Source organism: Exophiala aquamarina, assembly GCF_000709125.1.
Source record: "Exophiala aquamarina CBS 119918 chromosome Unknown aczIA-supercont1.1, whole genome shotgun sequence".
NCBI classification, from domain to species: domain Eukaryota; kingdom Fungi; phylum Ascomycota; class Eurotiomycetes; order Chaetothyriales; family Herpotrichiellaceae; genus Exophiala; species Exophiala aquamarina.
Genome location: NW_013550587.1, coordinates 1,230,618 through 1,246,808, shown reverse-complemented (window position 1 = coordinate 1,246,808; position 16,191 = coordinate 1,230,618). Strand labels below are relative to the sequence as shown.

The following is a 16,191-nucleotide window of genomic DNA, read 5'->3' as shown; positions in this document are numbered from 1 at the left end:
GTCACAGAGCTATTTTTAAAGCGGCATCAATTCTGCGTCATGTGAGACCGCAGGCGTTGGTGGACAACTGCGTCCAGGATACTCTACAAATTCACAATCAATATTCCCAGGTCGACCTTCAAGCCCAGATCAGTTCTCGCATTTGTTCATCGCGTTTGTTGCTGCCGTGACTGAAATAGATGACGACATAGCTCAGATTGGTAGACCATAAGGCCCAGAATCGATAAAATTTGAGAGGAGCAGCACAACAGCCTGCTGCGACTGTTTTACGTCCTCATTGCCACCTCTCCTAACCGAGACAACTCTCAAAGACATCCTTGTTTTTCCAGGGCCCTCCTATCCGACCCTGTTGCTTCGTCCGCACTGCGACAGCCAATTGCCAAGATGATGAAAATATGGTCAATGGTAGAACACCCGGTCACTAGGAACAGGAATAGGCTTGCTGACCAGAGAACAGAAGCAGCAGCAGCAGAAAGATGAACAAGCGCAGGGAGGCACACAGAAGAAGAAGAAAGTCACAGCTGCACAACTGAGAGTACAAAAAGGTAGGGCTCCTAGTGATAATACAGTATGCGCAGATCGATGCTCACAGTGCGAACAGATCTGAGCGAATTGTCATTAGGAACGACTATGAAGACTACATTCCCGAATCCAGATGACATCCTCAATTTCACTCTGACAATTGAGCCGGACGAGGGCATGTACAAAGGAGGCAGCTTTGTATTCAGTTTTGCCATCAATCAGAACTTCCCACACGATCCGCCCAAGGTCAAGTGCACACAGAAAATCTATCATCCCAACATTGACCTGGAGGGCAATGTCTGCTTAAATATTCTCCGGGAGGACTGGAAGCCTGTGTTGAACTTGAATGCAGTGATTGTGGGTATGCAAGTAAGCAGTGTCAGTCCCTTGCAGTTATCATGTCGAGTACTGACCTCGTGACTACAGTTCCTGTTCCTCGAACCGAATGCATCCGACCCTCTCAACAAAGAGGCCGCCGAAGACCTCCGAACGAACCGAGAAGGCTTCAGAAGGAATGCTAGAACCGCGATGGGAGGCGGTGCAGTTCGAGGACAGAGTTATGATCGTGTTCTACGGTGAGGGCGATAAGGTTTGATGCTTATACCATTGGTATGGCATGGACTCAATGATTGCACGATAAGCCTGAGCATTTTGAGCATTGCGACCCTGGAGTCAGGAAATGGGTAGTACGGACTGCCAGCTGGGTTGAGGACTCGCAGACTTCTTGTCATGTCCTATCGACATCTGGCGTTTGAGCTTTTCACGCAGTCATAGCCCAAGGAATCACTTTTTAGAAGTCATTTAAGCCGTGCAGGAGCATTGAGAACCAGATTTGGATTGTGTTATTGTCGCTGAGCAGCTTCATTTCATTTCTCTGCCTTCAAATCACAATTCGTGCAGCACGTGCTTCATCACGTGGCTGCGCTTACCCGGCTTCCGGGGAGTAATCAAAAACTCCGATATCGACACGGACCAGCAAGCGACCAGCCTCGCCTCATCCAGCAAAAAGAAGCCCACCATCGCCCCAGCCCGCAATTCGGAGCCAAGGCCCATTGTGAGCAATCGCAGAGGATTCGGAGGTGAAGAAGCTCCTCGACCTGCAGCAAAATTTCCCCAGAAAAATAATATCATCCATTCCACTTACCAAGTACTAATACCACTACCACCTGCTACATTACCCTTTTGCTCTTTTTGCAACGCACATACTCCCTCCACTCAATCAGTTTCTCGAACATGGCCTCCAAGACCTTCGTCAGAACCCTGCGCACTGCGTCCAAGCAGAAGATCACCACTCCTGCCTCTGTGCAAACGAGATCCTTTGTGTCCGCTGTTGCAGTCAGACCTGTCATCGCAGCAACTTCTCGCACTGCCTTCACAGCTCCCTCGGTGCAGCAACAAAACCGAGGTCTCAAAACCATTGACTTTGCTGGCACAAAGGAGCAAGTTTATGGTGGGCGATAAATACTTTGTAACTCGTCATCTGATGCTAACGGTACCTTAGAGCGAGAGGACTGGCCTCGTGAGAAGCTTCTGGTAAGCCCAGTCCAATCAACCTTCCACCCCAATTTCATCCATTGTCTGACTGTCTTTGCAGGAGTACTTCAAGAATGACACCCTCGCACTGATCGGCTATGGCTCCCAGGGCCACGGTCAAGGCCTGAACCTGCGTGACAACGGCCTCAACGTCATCATTGGTGTCCGAAAGAATGGTGCCTCGTGGAAAGAAGCTATACAGGATGGCTGGGTTCCCGGCAAGAATCTGTTTGAGGTCGATGAGGCCATCGGCAAAGGTACCATTGTCATGAACTTGCTCAGCGATGCTGCTCAGAGCGAGACCTGGCCCGCCATCAAGCCCCAGCTGACCAAGGGAAAGGTAAGCTTGAGCTCGCCGTTCAACTGAGAGCTTCAAGGCTAACAGCCAGCGCCAAAGACTCTATACTTTTCCCACGGGTTCTCTCCCGTCTTCAAGGACCTCACCAAGGTCGATGTCCCCACTGATATCGATGTCATCCTAGTAGCACCCAAGGGCTCTGGCCGAACTGTCCGAAGTCTCTTCCGCGAGGGCCGTGGCATCAACTCGTCTGTTGCTGTCTTCCAAGATGTGACCGGCAAGGCCGAAGAGAAGGCTGTTGCACTCGGCGTTGCTGTCGGCAGTGGATACCTCTACAAGACTACATTCGAGAAGGAGGTCTACTCGGATCTGTACGGGGAGCGAGGTTGCTTGATGGGTGGTATTCACGGCATGTTCCTCGCTCAGTACGAGGTTCTCCGAGAGCGCGGCCACTCTCCATCTGAGGCATTCAATGAGACTGTCGAGGAGGCTACTCAATCACTGTACCCATTGATTGGTGCCAACGGTATGGACTGGATGTACGCTGCATGCTCCACCACCGCTCGTCGTGGTGCCATCGACTGGTCCGGCAGATTCAAGGATACCCTCAAGCCCGTTTTCAACGACCTCTACGACAGCGTCAAGGCTGGCAAGGAAACCAAACGCAGCTTGGAGTACAACAGCCAGCCCGACTACAGAGAGAAGTATGAGAAGGAATTGGAGGAGATCAGAAACCTGGAGATCTGGCGTGCCGGCAAGGCTGTCCGGTAAGTTTTTTAGGCCATCCTATTTATTGTTGCGTTGTTGCTAACTGAGTGAACAGCTCTCTGCGACCAGAGAACCAGTAAAACAAAAGCACTAGCGATGCAAGTGACTTGATAGGGCAGGCGTTCTAGTCACAACAAGGATTGGATTTTGGTGCTTCGTGCCCAGGCATATTCAGATCAAAATGGTCTGCGGGTTTAGTACTAAAACAAAAGATAGCGCAGCAATGCCATCACCTCCAGCTTGGCCATTTGTTCCACTTTCCTCATTTCCAAGAAACAGAATCGTAGAGTTCCTGTCTCCTATTTCCCACTTGTGCAAATATGCCGATCTTCGGAGATCTGCACGGCGATTTTACCCATGGAAACCTCTCGACTTACATTTACATTGTAGTATTTATAAGGCGTTGCAACATCTGACCCCGCTGTATGTGTTCTTCTTGGTTCTACGGTTGATATCGCTGCTAGTGAGTCATCTCCTAATGTAAAGCGCAACTTCATCGTCTTGCCTATCTCGAGAACACGTGAACTCCGGGCTAGGGCTACATGGTATCACATGTGCCCCTCAATCACGATGCACTTCTAAGCGATCGCATTCGGACATCACGCCATCTCACGGTTCTTGAGGACTTCTGCAAATATCACGCCCTCGAGGCACAATATTTTTCTGCAAATCTCAATTTACTGTACTGGCCCAAGCTTACATAATATGCTTCTAAATAGACCAACCAGCACACCACTCTTCTACACCGCAACTGAATACATCACAAATCACAGAAGTCTGATCGAGCAAGATCCATTTCATACATCATACATGTAATATCAGTCAAGCATGGCCGACCCAAGCACATCCCCACCTCTAATCCCGTCCTCCATCCGCACCGCGCACGCCAAAATCAAACAATACATTCACCGCACACCACTGATCACGAACCAATCCCTCAACAAGATCTCCTCGTCCCCCGACCCGGGCGTGTTTCTTTCCGACAACCCGCCTCCTTTTCCGGCAGAGGGAAACGACAGCGAGGGTGAAGGCGTTCCGCGCTTCCGCATCTGGATGAAATGCGAGAATCAGCAGAGGATCGGCGCCTTCAAAGCCAGGGGCGCGTTCCATGCGATCACCAGGCTGATCGATGAGATGGGCATTGAGGAGGTCAGGAGGGTGGGCGTCGTTACGCATTCTAGTGGTGAGTCTTCTTGTTTCCTTTTCCACTGGGGCTTTTTGTCTCTCCGCGTGGTTTTGTTATAGCGTGTTTTGGATTTTGGGATTGTGTTAAATTGGGTCTCTGTGAGTGGTCTAAAACCAAGTTCTTGTCTCGTTTGAAGTTGACTCGAATCGTGTTCACTTTTGATCCCTCTTGACGGAGTATGAGTGATTTGGCAATGTCGGGGGCTCCTCGAGCCCATGATGGATTTGTCGTTCACATTTCTCGTTCACAACCCCCCGTATCCGTCAAGCCTTTCATTCTCTACACCAGCTCCATCATTTACCATAGCATTGTGTCCCCCATATTTCCTCCAGACACAACTGATCCTTCCCACAGGAAACCACGCGCAAGCACTCGCGCTCGCGGCCTCGACTTTCTGGATCCCGTCATACATCGTGATGCCGAAGATCAGCACGCCGTCCAAAATTGCGGGTACGCGGCTGTACACACGGAACGTGGTCTTCAGCGGGTCGACGAGTACGGAGCGCGAGGCCGTGACTGCGACAATCATTAAGGAACACGGCGCCATCCTTGTGCCGCCCTATGACCACCCGGATATCATCCTCGGCCAGGGCACCTCGGCGTTGGAGCTGGAGGAGCAGTTCCACGAGCAGGCGCGGCAGATGCAGAAGGACGCAACGTCATCAAATGCGGATCCACCTACTCCCAAGCAAAGCCAAACCCTCGACGCAGTCCTCACGCCCCTCGGCGGCGGCGGCCTCCTAGGTGGAACGGCAACGTGGTTCAGCGACAAAGCCGACACAGTCGTCTTCGGCTGCGAGCCGAGCTTCCAGGGCGCCGACGACGGGCGCCGCGGCGTGCTTGCGGGACAACGCATCGAACACGTCAAGACCCTCACCATCGCCGATGGCCTGCGCACGCCCGTCGGCGTAACGAACTGGTCCGTCATCAGCGACCGAAACAAGGTCGAGGCCATCTACAGCGTGAGCGAGGACGAGATTAAAATGGCCATGCGCCTGGTCTTCGAGCGTGTGAAAGTCGTAGTTGAGCCAAGCGCCGCCGTGCCCCTTGCGGTGGTATTGTTCAATACTGAGTTTCGGGCGTTGGTTGCGGCGAGGCAGCTTGGTAGTGAGAAGGGGTTCTGGGATGTGGGCATTGTGTTTTCGGGCGGGAATACCACCATGAAGGCCATAGCTAGCCTTTTTGCTGAAGATGAGAGTGGTGCGGGTGGGGATCGAGATCGGGATGGGGATGTGCAGGGGAGAAGGGCTGAGGGTATTGTCGCGTCTGATGGGAGCACTCGTGTAGAGGATGTTGCTGGGTAGTACCCAACTATTTTGTGTGTGTGAGACGATCGTGTAGAATCTTTAGACTTCCCTTGCTTTTAAGCATTTAGCTAGCTTGCTTGCCGCTACTTTACTCCTATATCATTATTAGTGACTATTCAACCTCTCTTCGCGCCGTGCGATTGTAGGTAGTAGGGGAGGAAGAGGGTGAATAATGGATAGCTGCGTTTGCAGTATGTTAGCGAAGAAACAGAAACGGGATGTTTCTATTCAAGCTGAACGTACGCTATACCAATGCACATCCAAAGGATGGAGATTGCAGTCGTGGAGATTGCCAATTTCTTGGTTGAAAACAGTGCTTTGATATGACCAAGCTGGGCGTATTTGCTCTTGGAATCAGAGTCGAGAAAGACACTGGCCAAGGGTCGGAAGTCGTCCACAGTCAGGGAAACTTCCTTCTTGTTCATGCGTGCGATTTCTCGCAACGCCGCCACTCCTCCCTCGAAATCGCCGTGAGAGACAAGCCACTTGGGGGATTCTTCCATTTTCATGAAGAACACCCGGATGCATGCCATGACCAAACAGATGCCTCCGATCACGATGTATTGGTACCTCCAACCCATGTTTTGGTTACTCGAACACGTTGCAGGTGTGGCGTCCGGAGCACAGGAGAATTCCACAATCAATGGCCACGCTATTGTTTGAATTTTAGTCTAGGTGCGTGCTCTGAGAAGAAGAAACAGGTTTCTTACCCATCAATCCACCTACAGCGTTGCCCACTCCCCACCAAAGAGCGAGTGCTGTCATCAGCCATGCCTTTCTGCGAGGTAGGCATTCGACGAATACTGTCAGGTCGATTGCAACTAAAGAGTTATTCTAGTTTGAGTGCCCACAAACTGTTCTGATAGGATTCCACATACTGTTTCCGCCCGCACCAATGGTTTGAAACCCGATGAAGATTGCGAGTGCAGTAAAGTTCGGCGAGCCGGCAGCGATAAGTGTGAACATATTGACGACGAAGAGCGAGCCTTGCCAAACAAGTTTGCGTCCGATGATGTCGAGGAAGTAGCCGCAAAGAACAGCACCGACCAAGGAACCAGTGTACAAAGAGGCAGTGATCAGGCCAGCTCTTTCCACATTCCATTGCTTGGTTACTTGCGGCATCACGACACTGATAGAGACAATGAGCATCTGTGGTGTGTTAATTGGCTAGTTAGGGAGATTCAGTTCCTCACGGACCTGGTCGACAAAGAAGCCAAAGCCACAGGTAAAAAACATCTGCCACTAGTATCTACCCATACCACAGATTTCGATTGCATTGTTGATCACCGCAACATTATGCATGGTCGCAGCATCGTACTGGAAATCATGGAGCTCTGCGTCCGTCCTCGTGCTGACAGCTGCTAGGTCATAGGAGGCAAACTTTTCCACATCGGCAACGCTGGCTGTGGTGCAATCCCCAGGAGTCGTGTCGCTCGTCTGATCGCTGCAAAGTCAAAGATTGATGCTATAGAGAAAAAGTTCTCAAGTAGCCCTATGAATACGGGAAAGGTCTGCTCCGAGACAGCTCCATCGCGCATATTTATCATTCTTGCCTGGGACAGGCCGGAGGTGGATATTTTGATAGCGGAACGGTTCTACTCCGCAATCCGTGGGGCTTGTTCTCCCACACATGTCCCGTTGATAAGAGGTGGGCTATTTACATTGCCTATACCATCAGCGAAGATCTCAACACCGAGAGCTTTGTTTTTCCAGAGTAGAGTTCCGGAGGCCTGCACGTGTCCGCAGTTGGTACCAGGAGTTTGGTATCCGTAGCTGTCCGTTTATCCAATCGGAAGTAGACAATCGCATCACTGATCATGGCTTTGTATCCCAAGTGGCCGCCTCAGACCCCAGTCGCGGCTGAGGCCTGAGAGGGAAGTTAACAAAGCTGATAATCCCCACCGTGATCTCTGTTTGCAGCCTGGGATTGTGACGATCGTTGCAGATATCTCGATTCATTTTGTCAGACCAAACACGGAACTGGTTCTCCGCGCTTGACTTCTTCAGAATTTGGCGCTTTCACCTTGATATCGATTTGTCTGACATACCCCTCGTCCAACCTGGTCTTGTCGGTCACTTCCAGTTGGTTGTAATGCGCCGCCGTACCGAATATCATGGAGCCGTCTAGGTCCGTTGATCCAAATAGTGTATACCTCCATTAGCTATTGTTGACGCATTGGGTAGGAGAATGAAGGCGAAATGTCCAGGCCAGAAACCAACTTGTTCGGCATGCTCACGTCTGGGGCAAAGATGCACATACGGGAGAGTGGAGGATGGCCACCGGATACAAAAGTCCAGTCAGGCACATGATTCCACAGTATGCGCTTTTCAGACGTACATATACCAGAATACCTACTAACAAGTTGTCTTCCCAGGACAGATATGACGTTCAAGACAATGTTCGTCTATTAGAAACACGAGTGGATCTTATGATGGATACAATCAAGTACATCTCCATATACCGAGATGTTGCTGAGAGACTGATGCGTCAGGCGGTCAGAAAAGCCACCCGTCCTTCATCGGCGTGCCCAAGGGTCCCTGTCTGAAACGTCTCCAGAAACTCCACAGCCACCATATGGCAGCAATTACACCTTACGATCAATCGAGGAGAGGTATGACCTGCGTATCTAAGGCATGATGTCTAGAAGTCTGACGCATCTCTGACAATATGCAGACTCGAACCGCCAGACGCAGTCCTCCAAGTTCTAGTCGACGTCTATACGAAGAAGATCCATGACCAAGCACTCTCAATTTTCGACATAACAACTCTGCCTTCACAAGTAATGCAATTCTCGCCGATGCTTCGACATAGCTTCTTTGCTTTGACTATACGCTTCTGTGATAATTCATTCTTTTTCCGGGACAAGGCTCAAGCTGTGGAGTATTATAAAGCTTCGGCCAGTAAAATGTTATTCCCACAGACGGCACATCCCACAGTATCTCTAGACGTTCTGAGAACTTTCTGTCTGCTCAGTCTCAACGAGATTGAAGGTCAGTTAGCCCTAATCAATTGACCACGTTCATGTGACTGACCTGCCATGAAGATGGAATGATAGGTAGGGCGTTTATGGCCGTCGGAATCGGTGCACGAATGATAAATTGTACAAGCCTGCTTTCGTCGCATGCATCCGAGTCGAATCCCGAAGACTTTCCCAGGTGCGCCTGGAGTTTGCTTATGCTTGATAAACTTCATGGTAGCAGTTTTCGAACAGTGCCAGGCTTTCCAAACAACATAATGCCCAACACGACACCGTACCCGTCAGCACCACCAGCACCACCACCAGTGAACAGTTCACTATCAGGAACAGAGATAACCAGTATGAAAGATTCCGTGACGCCAGACCTGGATGATGGTGGGATAAATTTCTACTGTTTGCGCTTAATTGCAATGTGGGCCCGTGTCACGGCATATCTCAAAACAATTAAACATGGGCATATGGAAGAACCATGGACGCCAAACTCCACCTATCAACAAATTGCTTCTGATATGTTCCAACTCGAGACTTCATACCCAGCGGCTCATCGATTCAAGACAGTCAAATTCTATGACCGATTCCCTGCAGATTTAGAGAAGCATCGTGATTATTGGGCCCCATGGATCTTCTCACAGATTGTCTACCATTCTGTACGGGCTGTGGCCAACCATCCATTCCTTCATTTAAGGAAAACCAACGGCCGTCACAGGCTTTGTCCTCCGTCATTTTTACAGCACGCGACAGACCAGGCAATCCTGCACTCATCATGGGTTGCACGTATCCTACAGATGTGCGTGGAGAAAGAACTCTCAATTCTCGATCCATTCATAGGACATCTTGCTTCCGTGGCAGCCACAATTTGTCTTTTCCTCCAGTTTTCCAGAGACCCTGAATTGGTTTCAGCAGCATCAGGCCATTTTGAGGGTCTTAAGGCTTTTCTCAATGTCCAGGCGACTCAACATCTTCACCTTCGCTACGTGGTACATCTGCCGTCTTCCAAAGAGAGTAGTGAGATTTAATAACTGATTGATCTCTGCCAGGTATCGAAGTTATCAAGGCTTTCAGATGGGTTTCCATGCCAAGCTCATGAAGTTGCAAAATCTTCACCACCAAAAGTTGACTCGTCATTACTTTGGGATCTTCTTGGCTATGCAGCAGCATCATCTCCAATAAACACCTCCGCTGACAAACCAGATGCTATCGAATTGGATATCAATACCCAGTTCGTTTCTCCTTTGACGTCTGCAACGCCTCGCCCTGCAGATTCAACAATGCTTCGGATGGACGGCACACAAGGCCATCAAATACCACTGTCTTGGGAAGATTCGGTGTTTCAATTCGACCGCTTTGACTTTCCTGATTTTCAGGATGTAGCTTCGACGAATTTGACGAAAGGATTTTGGTAGTGCTAAATTTCTGCTGGTGGAGAACAGCTCGAGCATTTAATAATGTCGATGAAGGCGCGCTGACTAGAGGCAGGCCCTAAGCGGCTGAGGGTCGGTGTCCTAATTGAGTTTCCCTGAGGGTTGTTCCCATCAACAAACTCCGACATGGCAAGTGTGTTTGGTTGCATCCTGGGAGGAACCTGCGATACCAATATTTCACTGGATTGGAATTTCACATGGGAATCTTAATGCAACAACCTCTTTGCTTCAATCCGTGGGGTAGGTAGCTCCGACCTCCTCTCCGGGAATAATATGGGATTGCGGAAAGCTAGGAATCCACACGGACCGTACAACTCCGTGTTATGGAAGAACACAGGAGGCCTACAAAATCTCCATCTAACGTTCTAATCTCTCGGAGCGTCAAACTCCAAAGTTTCATAATTGTACTAACATTTCCTTGGAGTAAGAAAAGGGACGAGACGCTGACTGACCTAAGGCCTTTCCGACAACAAGTGTCCTTATCCACGAAAATGCCCCCATTGTCTTGCAAGAGTGATGCTAAAGTCCTTGTTATTGGTGCCGGAGTTTTCGGACTCACCCTAGCCCTTGAGTTAAATCGACGTGGGTATACAGATATCACGATATTAGACCGATATCTCCCTCCCGTCCCGGATGGATCCAGTGTCGATATTTCCAGGGTCGTTCGGCCAGACTATGCAGACCAATTCTACGCAGATATGGCGGTGGAGGCTGTAAAAGGCTGGGCAAGAGAGTTCTCACCGTTCTTTCACCGTAACAGCTTGCTATCATTGTCCGAAACTCACAGGCATCCATATACAAGAATCTTGCGAGAGTTTGCGCGATCTAGACCTATCTGTTTCGGAATGTTCAGGAGACGAGGCAAGGAAAAGATTCCCGATGATCCATGGTGATATTTCATACATGGTAGGATATAACAACACCAGTTGCGGCTGGGCTGATGCGGAGCAAAGCATTCTTTACCTAGCTCGGCGATGCAATGACGCGGGTATTTCATTTCTGAGTGGCCGCCACGGAACTGTTACGTCTTTATTGACAGCTGGGAAAAGAGTCGCCGGTGTTCGCACCAAGGCAGGAGCTGCAATACTAGGCGATGTAACCATCATTGCCATGGGAGCGTGGACGCCACACTTGCTGAATATGAACCGGAACTCCGTGTCAACAGGTCAGCCTGTAGGGTTCCTACAACTGACTTCACAAGAGGCCGACGATATGAGAAACTGTCCCGTAATCATCAACCTGAGTACCGGCTGGTTCTGCTTCCCGCCCACGCCGGGCACCAACATTCTCAAGATGGCAAGGCACGGCTATGGATATGAGACGACAACGGCACAACCTCCACATGCATCTGCGATCGGCCAGGCGGACTCCAGCTCTGCTCCATCACTCAGTCACAATAACGCCACATCAGGGTTCATCCCTGCCGACGCAGAGCAGGCCCTCCGTCACGGTCTAGAGCAATTCTTCCCCCGGCTCCGTGACCGAGATTTCCTGCGCCGCCGTTTGTGCTGGTACACGGACACGCCAAAAGGCGACTTCATCGTGGACTATCACCCCGATTACGAGAATTTGTTCATGGCTTGTGGTGGTAGTGGACAGTAAGCGTCCCCTCTTTCGGTTTCTTCTCTGGGTCCCAAGCCCCAATCTGTCGTCACGGAGCTCACGCTAATATTTGTGAACAGCGCCTTCAAATTCCTCCCTGTCCTAGGTAAATATACAGCGGATGCATTTGAGTTGAAAGCTTCGGAGCGCCAGACAAGCAAATGGGCATGGAAGCCCACTTCAGCCGCGATTTCCAAAGGCGATGGAAGCCGCGGTGGGCCCTCGCGTCGGGTTCTGTCCAGAGAGGAGCAGAGTAGACTGTGATATGAGATATCCCTCTCTATGATGACATTTTGTGGCCTCTTTGGACAACTTGACAAGCGGAGAATTATGCGGATGACCAAGTCCTAGGCTGGCTGATGTATATAAATCCGCCCACCTGGGGCTGTCGTGCTAGAAAGTGCTTAAATAGTTTCAAGCCCATACCTCGAGGAAGTCCTCAATATAGAACATGCATATACGGCACTCAATACATTACCGTGGCGAGGGCCTTCTCCCTTGAGTGCAAGCGTAACCTCCAATTATTGCCCGAGGGCCATCGATGTCACCCCACCCAAAACATTCAGCCTCTCAGGCCCCTGCATACCCCAGAAGCATCCACTTCTGCGCCAACTCCGCACCCCCAGCCAGTCTGCAAAATGTGCATTACATGTAACTGCACCGCTGAGAAAATCCCCAAAATTTTCCCCCAGAAAGGGAGGATGGCCGAGGTAATTTGTCTCCCCTATTACCTTTTGGCCCGCAGGCGCACGTTACTGACAATTATGACAACAGTGGTTCAAGGCGGCAGATTTAAGTCAATATCACTATCACTATATTAGTATATGATTCTCTGCTTTCCGAAAGGAAGCGTGGGTTCGAACCCCACTCCTCTCAAGTTTTGTTTTTGGATTTTCAGGGGGCCGCTGGTCTTGGACGAGGGGATGGGGATTGATTACCAAATATTTGGAGTATCCGACGGATGTGGTGTCGTGAACCGTGGGGGCTGCGGTGACGGAAATGTGCCCTGACATATAGAACGTGGTTACGGACAGTTGAGTTGTTTTGGGATAATCCCCTGCCTCTATATGGAAGCCAGAGCTCCGTAATCGATGGAGATCAGGCCAAGCCCACAGCCCAAATATAAGTCGTTGTCATTCATTTTATACACATGGTCATTACCTACAAATGATGACAGCTTCGCCGATTTCCCGCGTCTTCAACCTCTCCATCAATTCCTTCTCACTAATATCCAGCTCGGTACATATCTCGTCGAAGCAATGCGTGCCGTCTAGGAACTCGATCAAACGCGAGTTCAAGAACTGGAAACCTTCACCTGCTCCACTTCCCTTCCCGTTCCGCTGGTCGCCATTGTGATGATGATTACTTTTCCTTCGTCGACTGAGCAAGGGTGCTTCTGAAAAGTGTCTCTCGCTGGACATGCTGCGTGTGAGGAGTTGGCCGTCCTCGTTGTCATCCAGCCCTCCCCTCTGGCCGGGGATAGTCCCTACCGTCCCTTTCTGGGTTCTGATCGCGTAGCGGTGAACTCTGTACAGAAAGCCCTTGATGACGCCGAAGGTGATGAAGCGGCGCATGTCGATGTTGGCTAGCATGTTCGCATTTCGGCCGTACCATTCACGCACGGTCAAGCCTTGTCTCAGACAGGCGAACAATTGCACGATGCCCACGCCATCAATTGGATCTCCCTTACCGGTTAAAGGCCAGATCTCGTCGTCTTGGAGCCCGATAGTGGTGGAAGTCAAGCCGCTTATCCTCCGTTCAGACGCACTGCCGTCGACGATGGCTTCGTCTTCTCCACCTGGCGCGAATGCCATGTTCACATACCTCGCGCACTCCCTCTGCATCTCTGTGTCCTTGGCAATCGTGTGGGCGAATTCTGCGGTGACAGCATAGATGTTGTTGAAGCTGAAGATATCAAGTAGTAAAACACAGCCGTAGTATAGGAAGTGCTTAATGCATTTCTTGGTAAGCTTCAGATCAGCATCCGCCAGCATGGCAATACGCTTAACACTGTTGATCCCGTTAATGAAAGGAATGATGCGCAGCATGGTCAGGTCCCAATTCTCGTCGACCATAGTCTCGATGCGGACCGTGAAGAGGGGCACATGCCAGGGCTTGACGCTGGCCGGGTTGGGCAGAGTGGGGAACAATTTGATATTCAAAGTATTGAGTTCGTCGATGGGAATCATGCATTCACAGTAGTTGTTCAGGTCTTCCATCAACATCTCACACAGGCTGTAGATCTTCCCGGTGTTTGGAGGAGAGTCATCGTCCGACAGGAAATGGGATTGCTCTTCAAGACTGCACATCAAGTGGGCGAGCTTCTTGACCACCGACTTGTAGGAGGGGACATCGATGGTAGAAGGATCACCCAGGACGAGGGCGAAGTTGAAGATGAATTCATTGCGTGGATAATGGGACGAGGTCAGGCAAATGGGGTATGAGAGGACGAGTGTAGAAGGCGTGTTCTTGGTCAACTGTGGCGGGGACAGTGAGATGAGGTTTCCACAGAGTGATTGACGAGGGATGAGGAACTGAGCAATGGTAGAGAAGTTGAGTAGCGCATTCGAGCTCGAGTTATTCTGTGCGCCATTCGAGGGGACTTCGGAACCCGTTGGGATCGAGCCTTCGGGGACTTGATGAACAACCTTTCGACCTGAAATGAAGGAGAGCGAGTGTTAGCTTCACGAAGATAGAATTCGACGCATTGCATGTTGGTTATCGAACCTTGATGTGGATCAAACTTGCTGTAGAAAATGGCCTTGATGGACATGATCAAGACTTGGAGGTCGGAGGTCGGAGGTCGGAGGCCGCAGTTGAAGCACGCGTGTGAAATGTCAGTGAGGGGTTGAGATAATTAGCCGCGCCGAGTTCCCCAATGGGGGCGCCCCTCAACACGATGGAAGATCATTGTATTGGCATTTACACCAACAGGGATTCAGATGTTTCATGAATAGTAACATGCTCATCAATCCAGGGTCATTCTCAGTACAGCCCCGAACTCGAGACAGGAGCATACCTACCTAGGTAGTGATATACACATCAACACGCAAGTCTGATCCAACGTGTGCCCTGGTGACCGACTCCACATGTAGTGGCGTAATCGCGAAATGCTTCCACGTCCAGCGATCGTGGCGATACCCGCCGCCGCGACGATGCCAACGGACAAGAGGAGAAACAGAAAAGCTGGAATTCCGTTGACCCAATGGTACCGGAGGCAGCGAACATAAACCTGAACTGGCACGACGTCTCCCATGTCTCCATCAAGGTCGGTACTGCTGCTCCCTCGGTCCTGGCGTTTAACAAGATTCGGCGGCATATAGTCTCGTGGAGTGAGCCAACTTCTCGTCCCAGTGAAGTAGTTGGTTGCCAGATCTGTCCAAATCAAGTTCACAATCTGTGCTGTCCCCGTTGTGTTCGAGGACAGAGCTAGCCATTTCTGAAGAAGAGCCAAATCGGTGGCAGCACCGTAGTCGACACTCCCCTGAGATGGACCCGTAAACAGTATTCCAAAGCTGTGCTGGCCCCTTTACGCCCGGGTTTGAGTCAGTTCCCCCCATCATGCTGCTCAATCCCGCCTCCAAGACGGTGCTGGTTGAGGCCGGGACATATATGTGGTCGGATCGAATTGTTTTCAGGTTGATACTAATCTCCCTGTCCGGGGAAATCAGTCCGTAGAAGGGAGGAGCGAGGTCGAAGAGTTTCATATTGGCGTTTTCCACGCCCCAAAGTGGGAGTGCCGTTCCATTGGGATAGTTCTTACCGGTGATAGATAGGGCTTTGACGTTTTCAAGAGTATTGCTGTTGGACGCGTTGTGGATCAAACGCAGTCTTAATCGATACCTTTGTGGCGCTTGCGCACGAATAGATTGGTCGAGTCCACCACGACCCTGGCTCCACAACGTTACTGGATGAGCCATCAAGTCGTTTTTGCTGGTCCGAGTACCAGACCACATCTTACATCTAGGTTGGTCATGTTTGCATAGTCACCTGTCAATGCGCCAGTTTGCAGAGGAGACACGTCCGTCCAATTGACACTCGTCATGTTGAAGGGATTGAGATGATAGGGAGGGTCAGAATAAGAGGTATTGGAGACCATAAGCGATCCGTTTGAGTATTCGGGGGCATGTGGAATGTCTTGGAAGAGTGAGTTGAAGCTTCCAAAGGCAAGTCGATCCTTTTGGGTTATAGAAAAGGAATTTTTTGCTGGGAAGGGATGTCCAAGTTTCGAGTTCATAGGCAGTTCTGTTGGTCCCAAGCTTCGTGATGTTGAGATAGTACATGTTCAACTCTTCCATCCACCATCCCGCTCTATATACTCGTGCTTGCAGACTGGGGTCGTCATGCTCTAGCAATGCCGTCTGTAGATCGTCAAGCCAATCGTCAAGGTACGGACTGGTCTTGTTGACATCAAAGAATCCACCTTGGTCTACAATATAACTACCTGGATCGGAGGGATCATATGTATTGCTGAGTAAGGCCACGCTTGTCTCCAAGGTAAGATTGGTATTGATGCAGACGGTCTTGGGTTCGTGAAGAGGATGTCTTCATCACACTCAGCACCAAATACCAGTCC

At 50.4% G+C, this 16,191-nt stretch overlaps 7 protein-coding genes across 7 annotated transcripts; 5 read left to right on the top strand and 2 right to left on the bottom strand.

Annotated features, from left to right (window-relative positions):
- Positions 1-570: 570 nt before the first annotated feature.
- Positions 571-1,101, top strand: A1O9_00454 (NEDD8-conjugating enzyme UBC12; the record flags this gene model as incomplete). The annotated part of the gene is made up of 2 exons (XM_013409617.1): positions 571-891; positions 949-1,101. 2 exons carry the CDS (start codon positions 571-573, stop codon positions 1,099-1,101), a joined length of 474 nt encoding a protein of 157 aa, XP_013265071.1.
- A 654-nt stretch (positions 1,102-1,755) lies between these two features.
- A1O9_00453 (ketol-acid reductoisomerase, mitochondrial) lies at positions 1,756-3,124 on the top strand (the record flags this gene model as incomplete). Its single annotated transcript, XM_013409616.1, has 4 exons — positions 1,756-1,972; positions 2,024-2,055; positions 2,117-2,395; positions 2,453-3,124. The coding sequence occupies 4 exons, from the start codon at positions 1,756-1,758 to the stop codon at positions 3,122-3,124; spliced, it is 1,200 nt and encodes a 399-aa protein (XP_013265070.1).
- Positions 3,125-3,949: 825 nt separating this feature from the next.
- On the top strand, positions 3,950-5,611 carry A1O9_00452 (threonine dehydratase; the record flags this gene model as incomplete). The annotated part of the gene is made up of 2 exons (XM_013409615.1): positions 3,950-4,304; positions 4,662-5,611. The coding sequence occupies 2 exons, from the start codon at positions 3,950-3,952 to the stop codon at positions 5,609-5,611; spliced, it is 1,305 nt and encodes a 434-aa protein (XP_013265069.1).
- Positions 5,612-5,730: 119 nt separating this feature from the next.
- Positions 5,731-6,763, bottom strand: A1O9_00451 (uncharacterized protein; the record flags this gene model as incomplete). The annotated part of the gene is made up of 4 exons (XM_013409614.1): positions 5,731-5,794; positions 5,858-6,266; positions 6,325-6,435; positions 6,493-6,763. The coding sequence occupies 4 exons, from the start codon at positions 6,761-6,763 to the stop codon at positions 5,731-5,733; spliced, it is 855 nt and encodes a 284-aa protein (XP_013265068.1).
- A 2,086-nt stretch (positions 6,764-8,849) lies between these two features.
- A1O9_00450 (uncharacterized protein) lies at positions 8,850-9,608 on the top strand (the record flags this gene model as incomplete). The annotated part of the gene is made up of 1 exon (XM_013409613.1): positions 8,850-9,608. One exon carries the CDS (start codon positions 8,850-8,852, stop codon positions 9,606-9,608), a length of 759 nt encoding a protein of 252 aa, XP_013265067.1.
- Positions 9,609-10,504: 896 nt separating this feature from the next.
- A1O9_00449 (uncharacterized protein) lies at positions 10,505-11,879 on the top strand (the record flags this gene model as incomplete). The annotated part of the gene is made up of 3 exons (XM_013409612.1): positions 10,505-10,902; positions 10,967-11,611; positions 11,696-11,879. 3 exons carry the CDS (start codon positions 10,505-10,507, stop codon positions 11,877-11,879), a joined length of 1,227 nt encoding a protein of 408 aa, XP_013265066.1.
- Positions 11,880-12,772: 893 nt separating this feature from the next.
- A1O9_00448 (uncharacterized protein) lies at positions 12,773-15,571 on the bottom strand (the record flags this gene model as incomplete). The annotated part of the gene is made up of 2 exons (XM_013409611.1): positions 12,773-14,271; positions 15,010-15,571. 2 exons carry the CDS (start codon positions 15,569-15,571, stop codon positions 12,773-12,775), a joined length of 2,061 nt encoding a protein of 686 aa, XP_013265065.1.
- Positions 15,572-16,191: the final 620 nt, after the last annotated feature.